Source organism: Dermacentor albipictus, chromosome 1 (genome assembly GCF_038994185.2).
Source record: "Dermacentor albipictus isolate Rhodes 1998 colony chromosome 1, USDA_Dalb.pri_finalv2, whole genome shotgun sequence".
Classification (NCBI taxonomy): Eukaryota; Metazoa; Arthropoda; class Arachnida; order Ixodida; family Ixodidae; genus Dermacentor; species Dermacentor albipictus.
In genome coordinates, this window is record NC_091821.1 from 390,911,373 (window position 1) to 390,930,480 (window position 19,108).

Sequence of the window (19,108 nt, forward strand, 5' to 3'; positions counted from 1 at the left end):
TGTATTTATATTGTTACCAACATTGTCAGTTCAGTTCAAATCAACCACTGACTTGTGGGGTCCTTTTTTATTTTTCCTTTATATGCTGAAACGCCTATGTAATTTCCTAATTGTCGCAGCAGCTACGTACGAACGACATATAGTAAGAAGAGTTTTTAGCAGAAATCAGCTACAGGATGCGCTTTGCGACTCGCAGCATAGACATATGTATACATGACTGCCTTGGCGCTGTAGTTAACAAGATCGGCTCTCATATTGGCGCACCGCGTCAGTCTCTGGCACGGAGAGGGGCTACGGCACGCAGGCACCCGTGAACGTGCAGAGCAAGTTGACGGGACAGCAGTAGACGGGGTTCGAGCACTGGTAATAGTCCGGCGGACAGATGCCAACAGTGTTCGGCGACGATTTCGTGGCACAGAAAGCGCCTTTGCATTCAGTCGGAATGGTCTTCGCCGCCGTCGGCGTCCGCATCGTCTCGTTGGGTTTCGCCGGAGTGAGCCCAGTTCCCGGCGCGTCAGGATGGTCGTAGCTGCATCGTCCAGAAGCTGGCTGGCACGTAGTCCGTGCGGGGCAGCAGTGTTTCCCATCAGCGCAGCACACGGCGTTCCGGAACGGGCAGCAGCTGTGGTTGGTGGCTTTCGACTTTGGCGTCGTCGTGCAGCACGTGTGGCCTGCGGGACAGACCGCGTCGTCCACTAAACCGCACGGGACGTAGTCGTTTTCTTGTTGCCTGCCAGCGTTTTCGAGCGTCTGCAACAGAAGGGCTTCGACGTCAGCCGCTCGTGCTCTGGACGGCTTGCAGCTGTCCGTCTCGTTGTCGCAGCGGTAGCCGGAGGGACAGCAGTGCTCCTGGTCCTCGCAGCAGACGGCGTTGGGAAGGGGGCAGCAGCTGTACTTGCCGCTCCTCAGCTTGCAGCACGTGTCTCCTAATTAAGGCAGTGAGAGACGGACCCGGTAAACAGTAAATCATTGACCCTAAACGTACGTCCACTGTATCTCTACCCTTTCTAAATATTTCGAATGTAATGGGCATTCAAAATTTTCACGAACGACGTACTTAGAAAATCAAATTACATCCATGCATAAGAGTGTTTTTACGTGTCTAAAATGCACATCCTCAAACCCTCAAAATGGGTATTTTGCATGGATGGTGGAATTACCCATATTGTATGAAACTCTATGGAATTGCCACCATTATATATGGTTGCCAACTCTCGAGTGAAGGATGCCGGGACGGCGGGGGAATAACGACTGACCCTGTCAGTGCCAGGAGCAGCCGTTCTGTACGTGCAAACGTGAAATCTTTTTAAACTCTCATCACGTTGTGATTTACAACAATAAAAGCGCTGTATTCGCCTTGCTACGGATAACGGTACAAATAGAGGTATACTCTGAACGGTTAGGGCCGGCCTAAACCAGAACGAGAACTACGTGATAAACAAAAACGCTAGGAAAATGCAACAAAGCATATAAGAAGATCACGCAACCGAGCTGTCAGGTATTATAAAAACTTGTATTGATTGTTATTCAGTAGAAAGGACAAAATTCGGGATATTTTGCTGTTCCAATTGGGCCAAGTCGGGACTGGGTACGTGTACTCAGAAGTATGTACCGTCCCGCTAAATTCGGGACGCTTGGCAACGTCACATTTTCTTGTGTGTAATTACAATAATAATTACAATATTACGCCCCTCAAGCAGAATAAAATGTAATTTTAAAATATTGCTGCTGACACATAGCAATGTACTTCAGCTATGGCTGACCTCTGCGTTTGGCTTGTAATATACTCTGACAATATTTACTCGACAGACAAACTCAACAGCAAGAACACTGCGACAAAATGCGCATTTTGTCACGTATACGAGCGTATATGACAATTACGATTTTATAACATCGCAAACAATGTTAATAGCGCTCACTAGACGGCGCACGACCACAAGCAAGAGAGAGACAAATGGCACAAGATACAGCCCATCCTTCGCAAGAACTGCTCAATCGGCATTTATTGCCCTACTTTGGAGGGCCCCGATGGAAACGGCGAGTGCTTGCGCGCCTTGCGCGCTTTGCGCGGTCATCTGTGAATTCATCTACGAAATACTTTATGCACTGTGTGCTAGTGAGCAGCATTTATTCAGCATCATATAAAGACATAGAGTGGCAGAAGTGATCCTGCAACACCGACATCAGTGTTTCTGTAATGCCAAATAAAGCACCCTTACACATTTATAAGACGTAACCTGAGAATATATGCTCCTAGTTTACGACATAGTATGAGCCCTCATAAGCATATAAGGTCCTCTATAAGTCCTCTATACATGTCTCCGGCGCAGTATGGCACAATTAACTCGCTCGTATACAACCACTTCGCAATATATATACAATTTCCTTAAAATTTTGAGCAATCTTGTGTTGGCCGCTCGGTGAGCGAATTTTTGTCAGCGGAGTGTCGCTGCAGCGGGGGATAACGCACGCAAGCACGTTCATGCATGTACACCCTCGGGTTACCATGGAGACACCTTCGGCTAACCATGGAGCTGAGTAAGACAGCATGTATTACGCAATGAGAGAGAGAGAGAATAAGCGCTTAATAATCTGAATCAGTGAGAAAAAGTGCTTCTTTCTTCACCCTAGGCGGATGGCCTCCTCAGTCCAGGTGGCCATTGGCCTTTGCTGCTTCCCTGGCCTGGTCCACCAGCTTGTGCTGGGTTCTGTCAAGAATGGCGAGTTGCGCAACAAGATTGCCACCTTGCCACCCGATTACGACAAGGGGTGCAAGACGCGCACCTCTCCATCTCCGTCGCTGCAGCTGGGAGGCGTTCAGAGAAGCGGCCTTTGCGCTGGAATCCGCCGCCTTCCTCCAGCCCCTTCGACATTGTGACGGGACGAGTTCGGTGCGTGGACAATGATTCCAGAGTTCCCCAACGCGGAGCTGATTTGACACGCCTGGACAAGCCGCCGTGGGGACGACGTATTTTTGTGCTTCTCACGGTTCGGAGTGGCGCGGAACAACGAGCGACGCTCGTTCGGCAACGATAGTTTCCCGGAACGGCACCCCGCGCGGTTGCCTCTGTGTACAGAGCGCGGTTGCCTTTGTGTACGTAAACTGATCTTCAGAGCAGCTGCGAGTTGGTGATGTGTAAACGAACAGTCGCCGCGTCGTAGGACCGGCGGATCGAGTGTATAAAAACTGTGGTTGTGCGAATGCTGAGGACACACTTCCCTTGAGCAGTCATGTTAGACTGAGTCACTTCTCTCATGCAGTCCTGTTGGACTAATACTCTTTTTCTCAAGCAGTCATGTTAGACTGATTTAGTTTCTGTAAATAAACCCTTTTCCTCGTTCTCGTTGAGAAACAGTTCTTCACTTCTTCAACGATCTCAGCGCAAATAAGTTGGACGACGGCATGGGCCAGCTACCTTCAAATTCATGCCGTACTCCAATCTTGGCAAAGGACCACGGACGATGGGATTGAGCCCCCAATCCTGACAGTTCCAAGTTCGGGATTAAGAACAATTATTTTTGAAGTTCCGTTTCACACTATTGGATTGAATCTTTCCGTTCCTTATTCTGTTACTGAAAGCTGTCTGTGCAGCCATTAAGAAATTTCTATTTATTTAATTAAAGACATCTTTTTTTAAAGCGAAGCTTTCTTTTCCTCTCCCTTCGACTTTTCCACTGCTGCTGCTGCCTTGCACGCCGCGTCGGCGGTGGTTGAGAGATCACAACCGGAGTGCGGGAGACGAGATAAAGAGGAGACACAGGGTACGATTCGGCGTCCGAGCTGACGCGCGGCGCTGCATGCGGCATACGACGATTCGGGGCAAACGGTGCGCGCATCCGAACGAGCGAGCGGCACGTAAGCTCCGCCCAGATCCAGTGTCCCGCTCGCAAGACTCGTATCCACGTCGAGAAACAATACAGACAACTTTGCACAACGCTGCTTCGCTTTACGCCAACACATTCAATAAAGTTGTGCCTCTGCGTGTGACAAAACGCTTCACAGCGGCGCGTTGTCTACTGACGGCTCCGCTGACAGCTAGCGATAGGGCCGATAGGGCCTAGCTCGGCGGACGCCGCGTACGGAGCTTGTGATCCAACCCGAGCTCGCCGAAGAGCGCTTATTAACGCGACAGCGTTAAGGAGCTCGTGTCGCAGAAAAGCCGGTGTCGTCGGCGTCGGAGGCGTTGGCCGTGAGCGAAAAAATCCCGGAAGGTAATTCATAAATAAAAACAACTTGCAAGATGGGGTCTCTTGAACCACGGTCTCTGGAGCGGGGGACGGAGACGCTACCACTCAGCCATGAGCTCGATGGTTCAAAGCGGGACAAAACCGCCTCTAGTGAATGCGGTGTTGCCTTAGCAACGTGCCGTAGAAAGTTATACTGCGGTGTATATTGGTAATTATGAGCATGTAAATTACAGAAGTCACAGTTAAACGAGTAGCGAAGTACGTTCCCGCTACATTTCTTCTGCGCTTGGCGCACACGCAGAGCCACCTTGCGGGAAACACAGAAGACCCTCTCCTCGCAATGTATGGCGCTGCCCCCCGACAGATGACGCGCCACTCGCCCGCTTCTCGCCTTCGTCTCGTCAAGAGCATGCCGAGCGAATGAGTGGGCGGTGCGAACGGTATGCGATAACGCTTTCGCGTTCCACTCTTGAAGGCGAAGCTTAAGCGTCCTCCAATTTTTTTGTCAACACGATCAACACTGTGCACTTAAGTCGCTCGTAATTAAATACAACTGGTTTACTCGACGCCGTCCATGCGAAGGGCAAACGTGCAAGCCTTCCTCGAAATGCGCAAGAGCCTGTGGTGTGACTGCAAAACGTATATGTATATTCGCGGCTCGCTAACAGCAGCAAATATAGCTATATAACAATAGTGGTTGTTCTTATAATAGGCAAATTGAACAGAGAATGTAGCACTAATCATAATTTTCAGCTATATCTTGATGAACATTTGCTCTCTCCATATAAGCACCTGTGGATGCATCCTGTCGTTCAGTTCGTTCTGGTCCTATCAATTTCTCTCTTGCTTTTTTTTTTCCACCGACACTCTAACCGTCTCTAGCTTATCTCGACTGCTGACTGGTTAATGCTTCTATCCGCTTTAGGTACAAGTGCTTCTGGAAGATGCACGTTACCATAGGGGTCTCGCTGGGTGAAGAATATCTTCGCATTTCCTTAGCATGTGCCGAGTGATCTCTGTATTTTTCCGGCAGCGTATGCATGCCTAATCTTGTTGCCAATATTTGCTTCGGTATGTTTGTGTCCTTAGGCAACCAGCTCGAGCCTCAAGTAGCAAGGCACTGCCCTTTGTGTTGTCGTACAGATTCTCACTAAGAAAGTGAATGGTAGCGCCGCCCCGCGACAGAAATGGTCACTGTGTTTCACGGACACTCAACAACAATTCTTGGGAAGCATAGCGTCTTCTTCACTCGAGGGATGGCACTGTGCTCAAATCGGTGTTCAAATGCGACCTTAATGAAACACAGAGCGCTCTGGGCAATATTTTTTTGAGCGTGAATACAGTTCTTTAGTCGCTTATCGATATGCGGGCGCATCGACTATTGCTTCAGTCGCCAAATAGCGTCGATAATTTTATCTCGTCCAGGTGGCTTGCTATCATTGCCCTTTTCCCTGCTTTTCCTTATCGGATGAACTTTTCGTCACCAGTCAGACGCAGCGCGAGCGGTCCTTCATGTGCTTAAATCAGCTGATCATCAAACGCAGCTCTGTGTTCTCGATCAGAAGGAAAACACACACACACACACACCGGCTATTTTTCTGTGTGCTGAAAATTATCTCTCTCTCTCTTTCTCTTCTTATCCTATCGTTGTAATGTATCTCCATATATAAAGCTTATAACGATCAATTTTGCCTTAAGGATTGACTCACCCGTCTTTTAACAGCATGCGTCACAGCAGGCAAGCTATACAAGGAAGCGGTTAAAACTTTATTAAATACGCGTAATAATGTAGAATGACCTTTAGGGGCTCCGCAGCATGCCCCTAAATGTCAACTTAAAAAAATTCAACTTTAAGTGGACAGTATAGGACATGCTGCTGAGCATGCCCTATAATTTTGTCCTATAATAGTTGTTTCCTCCTACGGCATACCTCCAAATGATGGCAATGAATTCAATCGCAGGGATGCTTAAAACGCCACGAGCGAAATTCTGCCCGTCACCACCCTGAAGCAAAATTTTCTACGTTCCTGACTATAGTGACAGTATCGAGTATTGATCGTTTCGCATCGTACTGCGCGGCGTATACCGCTTGGCCGTAATGACGAAGCACATCGCCATCTACACATACTGGGATTTCGTCAAAGTATAGATAGAGCACGCACACTTTGCACTAGTTTGAAAGGGAACGCTTAATCTGCGTTCTAGCAGCGATTATAAATTATAGTTTATAATAACACGGTGCAGCGAGACAGGACGAGGGCAGAGAATAAATTTTTGACACACACAGCGCTAGCCAACTTCAGCTATAAATTATAGGCTTAAACTTTAGCTAAGCATTCGTGACTGCATGTCGATAATAGTGTTAATAGGGTGTCCCAGCTAACGTTAGCCATGTTGCTAAAGAACAAAAAAAAACTTTAAAAATAAAACGGTGCAAGATACATTCATAAGACCTGGAGTGTCCGGTCGTCAGGTTCCTGACGACCAAACACCTAGGTTTTTCGATCGTATCTTGCACCTTAACATTTTTTTGCCTTGTTTTTCCTGGAAATTCTTGGCTAACGTTAGTTGGGACACACTGTATCAGAACTCTGCAAACTATAGTAAATTTCAGTAAGGATTTAATTTCCACGATTTTTACAATTTGTCTGCAGCCTGCGAGTGTAACTCTTATTGCGCATTGAAATTATACGCTGACTTTGAAATAAGTATCCTCCTACTTATAGTTAAATTTGGCCACCCACGAGTCACAACGAAACCTTAGTTTGGGACGGAAACACATGCAAAATATAAACTGACAAATATAGAAATATAAATTGATATTTTCAGTGTTAGATACGTACAGTGTGCGCTTAGTTGGGAGGCATCTTCTTGAGAAAAGCACGTATCAGAAACAAACCCACCCGAAGATCATTATTTATATGGGGCTATGTATTCTCGATCTATCGATCCCTTTCTGGAATATTATCACTTTGGCGTGACGCTGCACCCAATGCGACGCGTGATCGGAGCGACGGGCATCCTGTCGAATATATATATATATATATATATATATATATATATATATATATATATATATATATATATATATATATATATATATATATATATATATATATATATATATATATGTGTGTGTGTGGGATGCGAACGTAATTCTGATGGTGGTATATAGGTACGCCGTTCCTCTAATTGCATCCGCTTCCATCGCCTTATGGGGAACTCAGACTGACATCCTTAACATTGATGCGAAAAATTCGATACCGGTGTTGCACAGTGATCCATCTGGGCAGGTCTTCTGGCTGGCGACAAGTCCCGCAAAGAGTGCAAGGACGCAGATTGCAGTTGACATTCCCATTCGATTGCAAAGGTGACACTGAAAGCTTAGCTGTCCCTCCCATACATGAACGCGAAGGCCAAGGTCTGTACCTATCGGTGCAGTCCCGTGCCCGCGAAGTCTATGATAGCGGACCTGATATCCCAGACATGAGGCTTTGTTCACTCAACTTGAAAGGCACGTAGGGTGGCGGCTGAGCTGTTGAACAAGAGGAATGAAGACGAAAACAGTGGAAAATAGAGTTGTTACCGTATTGTAACTCTGTGATGTTTGTGCCAAAATACAGGCTTGGTAGCAAAGCATTTGTGCTGTCGATTTCGTGTCTAGTAAAAATTGGTCAGGGAATAGATCGTTTATAGATAGATAGATAGATAGATAGATAGATAGATAGATAGATAGATAGATAGATAGATAGATAGATAGACAGATAGATAGATAGATGGATAGATGGATAGATGGATAGATAGATAGATGGATAGATAGATAGATAGATAGATAGATAGATAGATAGATAGATAGATAGATAGATAGATAGATAGATAGATAGATAGATAGATAGATAGATAGATAGATAGATAGATAGATAGATAGATAGATAGATAGTCTGCCTAAAGGGTGTAATTTTGTAATTACGCCAATGAAATTCCGACATTTCCAAGTACGTAACGTCGGTAACTCCACCGTCGATAAGGGCGTTTCTACACGCAAAGTATAGCTATGCTGACGGGTGTAAGGGGTTGTGTTAGAGGTGTACAAGAAAATACACTCAATGCTAAAAGTTTCATTAGTGTGCGCTTGTTCTTCAGGAATGTTTTGCTTGTCTATATGTCGGCTATTACGAAATGAATGACAGTCGTCAGCACAATGATGAGCCTGGATATTTTCGCCTCTTACACACCAGTGCGGAGGCACCACAACTAAAATTCGCGCACAAACACAGTGTTCCATTCTCTGTTAGACACTAAAACGGTATCTTTGTTTTGCTTTCAGTCCACTTAATTTGCATATTTCGAGTTAGAAGTAAGGTTGGGTCATTCAAAGAAGGCGAATTTTATCTTTATCGATTGCAACCAATGATGTAGCACACATGTTAAAATACGGACCATGAGCAAATGCTGTCCACTTTCCTGTGGTTGATATTCTGCGTTCATGCGAGATGGCGTATATAGAACAAACGTTACTGACATACATAATGACCACGAAACAATTGTTCGGCACTTGCGTCGCGTTGCACGAAAATATTTATCAGTTTGCATCGGTTGCAACTGATTATACCATCAGTGAGCAGGATCAAATGGCCCGAGCGCCTTGTGCGACGCCTTTTTCTTCTCATTCTACTACAAACGTACCTTCTCCACGCATTTACAGCCTCCGCATGTCTGATATCTTGTCCGCGCTGAAACTTGTGCGGCGACAGGTGATATGTGTGTTTGGCACGCCCAAAGCCTCGTTGCTGAAGACCTTTTGTGACACCAAACACGCCGGAAACGAATGAAAGTAGTCGCGTGAGACATGGAATTATACTCAACTTTATCATTCAGATTGCCGCTATGTAAAGGACTTCTCAAATGCGAAGGCTTGGTGTTTCTCGGCGAACGCTTCACGAAAACTGGGTGGCGGGTACCTTGGTACTCCAAGGCACGCGCGAAAGCCCTTCCTTGTGGCAGGCACCGCGGTCTGGGTTGCACACGGTGCCGTGCGGGCAGCAGTGCACGTTGTCGTCGCAACAAACGGCGTCCTTCAGCGGGCAGCAGCTGTACGATCCGCTAGGCGCCACGCAGCACGTGTAGCCGTCGGGGCAATGAGACTTGCCGTCGCTGCACGGCACTACAGTCACGTGGCGTGGCGTGCTTGTCCGCTTCTTTCCGTATTGCCTCGCGGGAGTCAGCCTGAGCGTTCCGGTTTCCGGCGCGTAGACCTCGTTGTGGGTGCACCGTCCAGCTGCGAGATCGCACGTTCTTCCTCTGGGACAGCAGTGTTCTCCGTCGGCGCAGCACACGGCGTCCCGGGACGGACAGCAGCTGTGGTTGGTGACGTTGCCCAGCGTCGTCGTGCAGCACGTGTGGCCGGCGGGACAGGCCGTTTCGCCCGGCGGACCGCAGTCGACGTAGCGGTACCTAGGTTCCCGGTGGACGTTGCCGAGCGCCTGCGACAGGAACGTCGCCCGAGCCACTTCCGTCCGGCGAGGAGTGCACGCATCGGTTTCGTTGTCGCATGTGTAACCCGACGGACAGCAGTGTTCCCGGTCCGGACAGCAGACGGCGTGGGGAAGAGGGCAGCATGTGTACTTTTGGCCGCGTAGCTTACAGCACGTACCATCTGATGTTGGTAGGGGAAAAAAAAAACGATAAGGGTGGGTTAGTTAGCTGTGTTACATTTGATGTTCATGTTCCTTGAGTCACAATTCGCGAGAAATATTTGCATCTGCAAGTTATGTTTTGTGGCGCAAGAAACTTGAACATCAACGTATTATGCACCGACTCGCCAAACTGGCAAGAAGCTTTCCTCTTCTACGCCCTATTTAGCTGTGATCGGTGAGTTGCAGAAAATCTCCTGGTGATTTGAACGTGCCAAGAGGATTAAGTTTCGTGTGTGCGCCACAACTAGATAACGCCAGTTCAATTGCAGATATTTATAAAGGCCGCTTCGACTTACTCGATTATGTTAGGCTTAATTGAGATTTGATGTATCCTCCTGGGACATAGTGTCCATGTGAGAGAGGCACACTAAAGGAGTGCATGATTTTCAAACTTCCTGCTGTGAGGGCCGCGTTGGTACGCTTAAAAAAGCCGTTCCAGTGCTCCCCGATTACGAAACAATGAAACTAAAAAAAAAGTGTCTTATTTTATTCTCTAGGAGTTACACCCCTGATAAACCTTTCTTTTTCTGTCGTTCCGAATTCACAATAACTGAGAAAATGGATGCTGCATATAGGGAACAACGGTATATATGCGGACTTCGGTTCTATAGTGAACGTAGTAGAATTCCCGAGTCCATGTTGCTTTGCACATGTAGATGGGTTATCTGAATTGCCTCGCCAGACGATTTGCTAGCTCTTCGATAGACGACGTTCGTCAACGGCGCGTCTAGCGTTGAGAACCCTCTCGAGGTTCCCACGGAGTCAGTGAATCATGTGAGAAGTGCCGTAGAAGAGGAAAAATATTGAACCTGAGCAAGTTTGGTACGTTAGACCTCTCGAACGCCAAATATGTGAGATACAACAGAAAGCAGCAGAGGTTTGGTACGAGCGAAAGACGACGTGAAAAGCAGACCCTATAGTGCTTATTCCGGCAGATTTCTGCGCTAGGTGTGGAGTATAGAAAGTCAGTGACAAGCAACATATTATGACACCAGGTCCCCGGGATGTCATCCAGCCGAGGGGCCAAGATTGCTTTTTTTTTGTTGTTGTTGTTGTTGTTGTTAGTTATACACAGACGAGACCTCCTGCTTGTTCGCATGTGCGGCAGGCCGCACATGGTGCTGATTACCTTCTTCGTGGAATAATTTAAACTACAAATAGGAGCGGCCGCTCGTACATGCGTCTTCCCCCCCTTTTCGTTGTTGTGCCATTACCACAAGCCCGGATTCCGAATCTGCAAGATGCAGAATCTATCCTGCGAGCGCCCTAATTCTCCCTTCACAAGTCAAGATGCTGAGCCGTCAGGCAGCGGGTCCTGCGGGAGAAGCGGAGAAGCCTCGGCAAGCCGCAAGTTTGGACGTGTCAGCGTGTGCCAGACAGCCCGGCGCCGCGCCTCCCTTTGCCTGGAGGTCACCGCGCGCGCGAACTTTGAACCGGGTGGCCAGCGCGGTCGCTGGTTGGACCCCTCGGACGCCCGTCGTGTGCTGACTTTGTATTGGGCCGTTTGAGTAACAATGGTTCCTCGGGGATTATAAAAGCAGCAACGCGCTGCCTGAAAAACAGGATCCGCCGACCCCACCGGGAGAGAGTGTCGCCCCGACTGGGGTGAGATGTGTCACGCGTTTTCGCCGGACGTCGTCGTGCGAGAACAGTCGCGTTTGTTGTGAGCACTCGGCCCCAGTGCCGACCCCGTTCATGTCCTGTATGATAACCTGTATATAATGTATAAAGTCCCTTTTGTTATTCTCATCGACGCCAGGCTCCGAGTCTTCGCTACCAACGCTCTGTCACGAAACGGGTGACGAGCGCTACGGGACCACAAAGCCGTAATCGTGGTGCAGCGGTACAAGTTCGTAACACTGGCGGCACCGGTTGGATGTTCGTAACACTGGTGGCACCGGTTGGGAGTTCGTAACACTGGTGGCACCGGTTGGGGGTGTCGTAACACTGGATGGCAGCTACGGGATTGACCGGCATCAGCTACCTCGGCGCGGTGAGTGCCTGAAGTTTACCTCAAACACCAGACTTTCTCTGACACAGGTTATAGTAGCTTAGGGAAGGATTTGGTGTTGCATTGTGATAACCTTGTGTGTTTCAAGCCTAGTAAGAGTGTTTTGAAAACCAGGGGATGCTGAGGGGGTAAACAGGGCAGTGTGTGATATACTTGCATATGTCTTACTAGTAGTGTTATAGTAGCGTACGGCAGGTATATTCAAAAAGGGTAAACAGCAGGAGGACAGTGTGAACGATGGAGAAGTACAAGGTGAAGGAACTTCTCGAAATTTGTGAGGAGTTGGGCATTGAGTTGGGCTCAACCAAAAGAAAGAATGCGATCCTTGAGGTCATGAGGACTGGGGACGTAACGGCTGAGGAAGCCGCAGAGGCCTGGGCGGATATCAATGAACGTCGGGAAAGGGAGGAGAAGGAACGTTGCGAGCAGGAAAGGAGAGAAAAGGAACGCCGCGAGGAGGAAAAGCAGGAAAGGAGAGAAAAGGAACTTCGCGAGGAGGAAAAGGAGGAAAGGAGAGAGAGGGAGCGACGTGAGCACGAGCTTAAAATGAAAGAGTTGGAGATCCGAAATAACTCGCCGGCGCCTAGTCTCACTTCTAATGTTCCAAGAATACGCGATCAACTTCCACCCTTTGTCGTCGGAGAGGATATGGACAAATACCTCGTGAAATTTGAGCACGTGTGCGAACGGAATAGCATTGAGCGATCCCTTTGGGCACAGAATCTGTTAGCGTTGCTTCCTGGGGAGGCATCAGACGTAATAACTTGCTTATCGAAAGAGGCGTTTGAGAGCTACAGTGATGTGAAGGAAGCGCTACTGCGGAAGTACAAATTGTCGCCCGAAGCTTTCCGGCAGAGGTTCCGGTATGCAAAAAAGGGTAAGGAGTCGAATGTTGACTTCGCGTTTCGTCTAAAAGCCGACCTGGTGGAATGGCTGAAGGGCGAAGAGGTTTACGACGACCGCGACAAAATTGTCGAATGCATCGCGTTGGAGCAGTTCTACCGTTGCATTGATGAGGATGTCCGGCTCTGGCTGCAAGATAGGCTAAAGGATGTTAAGCTAAACAAGGCAGCAGAGTTAGCGGAAGAGTATTACACACGCCGCAGCTTGCACAGCAAGGCAGTGCGCGTAGAAAAAGCTGATAGGAGAGATTGGTTTTCCGGGAAGCCCGACGAACGGAAGCAAATCACGCGTCGCGAGTTTCGGGACGACGAATCCCTTACCAGAGAAACTGTAAGGGAAGGACAGAATGCATCTCAGAATGATGACGATGGTCCGAAACAGCGAAACGAAATGACGCGTTCTTTTGAAAAACGGAAACCGTTAACCTGCTACAATTGCAAAAAGCAAGGGCACATCGCTGCAAGCTGCCCAGAGAGAATTGCTTTTGCAACGATACAGGAAACTCACAAAAACATACGTGTATTGGAGCCCTATGTGCAGGAAATTAAGGTAAACGGCAAGAAGTGCCGACCACTGCGGGACTCTGCAGCAACTATGGACGTTGTTCACCCGTCTTTCGTCTCCTCGAGTGATTTTACGGGAGAGTGCGTTAGGATACGGCAAGTGGCCGAGAAGGAGAGTGTCTGTTTACCGATCGCAACGGTTATCATTGAAGGAGAGTTTGGGAAACTTAACACCGAAGCCGCTGTGTCAGCCGCCCTCCCGGAGCAATTTTCCTACCTCTTCTCAAATAACTCGGAGCAGCTGCTGAGGGATCAGGGCAAATCATTCTTTGCCGACGTGGCGTACATGGCCCCCACGCGATCCAAAGCGCGCCCGCTGTCGAGGGAACTTGACTTAGCGTCGGTGAGCGAAAGGCGGTGCGGCACACGGACCGATCACGGTAACTTGAGTGGCGAGCAGTCACGGGAGAGGCAGAGCTCGGAGGCTGGCCTAGGCGAGCGGGTCCTGGAGGTGAGTGGGAGTGACGCGTGCAGTGCTAGCCGCGATAGAGACGCGACGCCGCAATTAGGCGACGCGGGCTCCACACTCGCTCCGGTTTCCGCCAGCTGGCAGGAGCAGGCTGCAGTTGAAAGGGGAACTCGGATTCGCGAGCAACAGGAAGGCTGTTCATTAGCCGATCTGAGGAAGAGCGTCAAACGGGGAGTGAAAAAAAAGAGGGTTTCATTTGGCAAGGAATCTGGCTTATTGTACCGCCGCTACACGGATAAGCAGGGTCGCAAATATAAGCAGCTTCGGATTCCGCGAAAATAACGCCGGGAAAAATGAATGACCTCATTTGCTTCCTCAGAAGTATGTTTTCGGTCCAAGTGATTTCAAGGGGACCATTCTATTTGTCATTATTATTGCTGATTATTAATTGTTTCTATTTTGTTGTGTTGTTAATTTGAAAACTGGTTGTTTGAGCCTTGTGTACTAGATCGTACACCTGCCTCCTGTTGCAGCGGGAGCAAAAGGGGGATAGCTATTTAGTTAGGTTGATTTGGATTATGGCCTTGTCTGGTGTTTGACGGGAGACAGAGGGCACTTGTTCGTGTTGGGTGTTGCCTTTTGCCGGTCGGTTTTGCAAGCTGCAGAACGACCAAGCGGGACCAGTGGCGAGAAGCAAGGTCTTAGGAACGACCCGAGCGGAGCTGGTCAAGGTGCCTTGGCGACGACGCGGTGAGCAGAGCTCCTGTCCTGGCGAGTCGGACCTGGGCACGTGAAGTTACCTGGCGTCCCGACACTGGACGTGAACTTGGACGAGCCTGACGAACGTGCGCGCCTGGCATCCGAGCCACGTGGAGGCAGCTCGTCTTCCCGGCGCCTTATCTGAGGGCGGGGATGCTGTTGTGCCATTACCACAAGCCCGGATTCCGAATCTGCAAGATGCAGAATCTATCCTGCGAGCGCCCTAATTCTCCCTTCACAAGTCAAGATGCTGAGCCGTCAGGCAGCGGGTCCTGCGGGAGAAGCGGAGAAGCCTCGGCAAGCCGCAAGTTTGGACGTGTCAGCGTGTGCCAGACAGCCCGGCGCCGCGCCTCCCTTTGCCTGGAGGTCACCGCGCGCGCGAACTTTGAACCGGGTGGCCAGCGCGGTCGCTGGTTGGACCCCTCGGACGCCCGTCGTGTGCTGACTTTGTATTGGGCCGTTTGAGTAACAATGGTTCCTCGGGGATTATAAAAGCAGCAACGCGCTGCCTGAAAAACAGGATCCGCCGACCCCACCGGGAGAGAGTGTCGCCCCGACTGGGGTGAGATGTGTCACGCGTTTTCGCCGGACGTCGTCGTGCGAGAACAGTCGCGTTTGTTGTGAGCACTCGGCCCCAGTGCCGACCCCGTTCATGTCCTGTATGATAACCTGTATATAATGTATAAAGTCCCTTTTGTTATTCTCATCGACGCCAGGCTCCGAGTCTTCGCTACCAACGCTCTGTCACGAAACGGGTGACGAGCGCTACGGGACCACAAAGCCGTAATCGTGGTGCAGCGGTACAAGTTCGTAACACTGGCGGCACCGGTTGGATGTTCGTAACACTGGTGGCACCGGTTGGGAGTTCGTAACACTGGTGGCACCGGTTGGGAGTTCGTAACATCGTACTGTTTGCACCACAAAAGACTGACATGTTGTAAGCACGCTAATCAAAACTGCGAAGTCCAAGCGAGTGCGCACGCGACACGGACATGACGTTGCAAGATTATTTTGCGAGTCTTGCGATGTATTCCTGGCCACCGGGAGTTTGCTGTGCAGAGATAATGAGGTCTAGCTTTATCACTGTCCAGAACTCTGGGTGCCTGCCCGGCTGCAGAGGCAGAACCTCGGCTCGAATTAGTCGGCACAGAGCGGTGCGAAAGAACGAGGGCAAGAACAAGAAAATCACAGGACGTATGCACCAACTGTACTACGAATACCGCTTATTCAGAAGATTACAGGTCACCATACCAGACTTCGTTTTTCGCACAGAAGGCATTTTCGGTACCAGCTGATTGCCTGCTAATTGCTTAACAGCTGTTTTCAGACAAAGCAGTTGGGCCTACCGACGTTCGTTTTGCAGGGTATATTTTATATAGGAGTGGGGGGAGGGGGGGGGCAGGTACGAGCCTGAGCGAGGTGATTATTTGTATCGTATCAATGCAGCAGCTGCAAATATGAGAAGGCCTTCGATCGCTCGTGTCGTGTTGAGATCGTTTCGTGCGCACAAGCTTTCTCATTTAATACACACATGCTTCACAGCCGTTTTCTTGCGTGCGATTTCTTCAGTTCGTACTTACTCTAGGACTATGGTCCTTCTCAGTTGAGTTGATACACGGGCGTGAGTCATATCGGCGATTGTCGATCCGTTCTTGCTTACGTCGTCATACTCTTTCAACACGAACGTTGTATACAACTATGTACTTAAAACCAGCGAAAATTTGTTCTCCCATTTACCAAGGCCATAAAAATACAAAACAATAAAAAACTCCGACGATAAGACAGACTAGTAAAAAAAACGAAGAAGGGAGTGTGAGGGATATCCAAGGCTATGAAAGGATACCATTTGTATAGTATATAGATACGCAAAGACATACCTGGATGTCTGAATGAGTACACCCAGGCACTTTAGTTCCCATTGTATACTTCCATTTTTGGATTACTAGTTACTGGTTTAGCTTAAGGCACATTCCTTTGAATATGCATTAACTAATTTTCACACCGTTCTAAGTCATTCAGCACGGGCCGGAGGCATGCAAATTAGGCTCTCTCACGCACTGTCCTGAAAGCGCGAAAGAAATATGACAGATTTGTCCTTCTTCCCTCTGTCGAGCGCAGTATCCAGACGAGCATTGAGCTCAGCTTGCGCGGTTTCTTTCTTTTGTTCTCACTACGGAGACAACAAAGAGAAATTCGCGCATTAATTCTGCGCGATAGCTGATCACCGTGGGCGAAAGTACATGCGTGATAAACCTGTTGCGTCGAAACGCAAGAAGTGCGTTGCTGATACCAGTGAGCTACAGCGGAGGGAAGAGGCGGACCTTCTGTCCTTTCACCTTCATGCTGAATGTGCTTGCAACGAGCAAATGTACAGTCTTTTCCTCTAAAAAAAAAAAATGTGAGTGCAGTCGTCAGTGAATATGAAACGCGACAAACTGTGCGCAGGACCTTTTGCATTTACATATGGCGGCACAGCGGCGAGAAGTGTCCGTTAAGTACACACATCCTTGCAAATGGGGCGTTCTGGTACACCAACACTATAGTCGCAGCTCAGGATGTGTCAGACTAACGCGCTCGCATTGTTACGTTTCAGTTGCTGGAGACAACCGTTAACAAGCGCCGTATCTGCGAACCATACATATATATCTATGCCGCGCTTGTGTCCGCTCGCGTCGTCCATGTTTTCTATTGCGTTTGAACGCTCTTGTCCCTCTATATGCTTTCCCATTAAAACTGTGCAATACAGTGGAAACCATGTACAAGTGTCAAGGGTTCTCGACTGACCAGCTCACAGCCGTCGACTGTGACAACTTACACGCATGCTTCCTCGAGAACCGTACACGCTGAAACCGTCTAGCTGTACTATGCTATACTTTCCACAATGCCGCGCAGAGCTATACGACCCCTCTTAAAAAAATGTGCGGCCGGGTGATCACCGTCGCAAAGCTTACGCATACTTCGTGGCCGTTTGAGGACCATGCTACACTCACTTTTTCCTCTTAATATGCATGCACCGAGACGTACGATAGGGTACAATACTACATATATTACCAGCGTTGCACAGAGATCCATCTGGGCAGGTCTTCTGGCTAGCGGCGACGAGACCCGCGAGAAGCACGAAGACGTACATCGCGGGCGCCATTTCTTCGGACTGCTGTAATGCCAGCTTAACATGCATGCCTCGGGTTGTGGTGCGCGCCTCCTCACTTATTTCTCCCTCTCTGTTGCTTGAACTCGAACCCGGCGGAGATTACGGTCCCGTGCCCGCGAGACCTCAGATAGCGAATGTGATAGCCGAGCCGTTTAGCCTTGTGGCGCGTTAGCTTCGGTCGAGAAACGCGTCACTGGTCGGCGCAGAGACAGAGCAGGATACGAACAACGTCCCCATATCTTGTAATATTTTGCTTTAGTTTTGTCCAGCGCAAGTTGACGCTCTCTCTCTCTCTGAGGCTCTCGTTGTGTACGCAGTCTGGGAAAAAAAAAAAACCCGCCAACCCGCAGCATTTGCTGGTTTAAAGTACACAATTCACTCAGTTTGGTGCGGAATGACAGTGTTAATGTTTCGTTCACTACCTTCTAAGTAAAAAAAAAAGAATGCCCTGGAAATTGTGCCCATTTGAATTCAGCGCATTTTTCCGCTGGTGAAGCGTCAAAGTTCACATCTTGTGTGGCCTATAGCTGTTGCAGCACCCACATTTGAATTCTGGATCACATTGTAGGAGGAAAATTAACGTTCTGCAGATCCAACGCACATGTTGGAATCCATGTAAAGCAGCTAGAGCTTCCGTAAAACGGGTAATAAGCGCTAAACAAATATAAACGCGACGCGAATAATTGATTTTCATTCAGTGCAACTTGTAATATCGTGAAATTTAAATATTTGTACTGCACCGGCCATAAGTTAATGCTATTCTACGTTTATGCACAACACTGATAGCAAGCTATGCCATAATGCAAACGCCAATACAGGCGGTGTCAGGATTGGGGGCTCAGTCCCATCGCTCGTGACCCTTTGTCAAGATTGGAGTCCCGCATGAATTCGAAGGTAGCTGGCCCAAGCCGTCGTCCAACTTAGCCACGCTGAGAACGTTGATGAAGGGAAGAACTGCTTCTCATCGAGAACGAGGAATATGGGTTTATTTACAGTATTTAAATCAGTCTAACATGACTGCTTGAGAAAAAGAGTGTCAGTCCAACATGACTGCACGAGAGAAGTGTATCAGTTTAACATGACTGCTCAAGAGAAGTGTGTCCAGCATTCGCACCACAGCAGTATTTAAACACTCGGTACTCCGGCGATACAAGGTGACGCGAACGTTCGTTTACTCATTGTAAACTCACCGCCGCCCCGCAGAACAGTTTACGCACACATAGGCACACACATTCCGATGTCCGGCGCCGACGTCAGAGGGGCGCCGTTCCGCAGAACAGTTTACGCACACATAGGCACACACATTCCGATGTCCGGCGCCGACATCCGAGGGGAGCCGTTCCGGGAAGCTCGGAGCCATGGTGGGTAGCTCGTTGTCCTGCGTCCCGGAAGGCGTGTGGGAAGCAACAAAAAACGGCTTTCCCGCGG

At 48.9% G+C, this 19,108-nt stretch overlaps 2 protein-coding genes across 2 annotated transcripts; both read right to left on the minus strand.

Moving 5' to 3' along the window:
• Positions 1 to 291: 291 nt before the first annotated feature.
• Positions 292 to 7,540, minus strand: LOC135913738 (progranulin-like). The gene is made up of 2 exons (XM_065446366.1): positions 7,453 to 7,540; positions 292 to 926 (listed from the first exon to the last, which is right to left on the minus strand). The coding sequence occupies exons 1-2, from the start codon at positions 7,538 to 7,540 to the stop codon at positions 292 to 294; spliced, it is 723 nt and encodes a 240-aa protein (XP_065302438.1).
• Positions 7,541 to 9,038: 1,498 nt separating this feature from the next.
• LOC135913515 (progranulin-like) lies at positions 9,039 to 17,752 on the minus strand. The gene is made up of 2 exons (XM_065446064.1): positions 17,581 to 17,752; positions 9,039 to 9,844 (listed from the first exon to the last, which is right to left on the minus strand). Exons 1-2 carry the CDS (start codon positions 17,705 to 17,707, stop codon positions 9,126 to 9,128), a joined length of 846 nt encoding a protein of 281 aa, XP_065302136.1. The 5' UTR covers positions 17,708 to 17,752; the 3' UTR covers positions 9,039 to 9,125.
• Between the last annotated feature and the right edge of the window lie 1,356 nt (positions 17,753 to 19,108).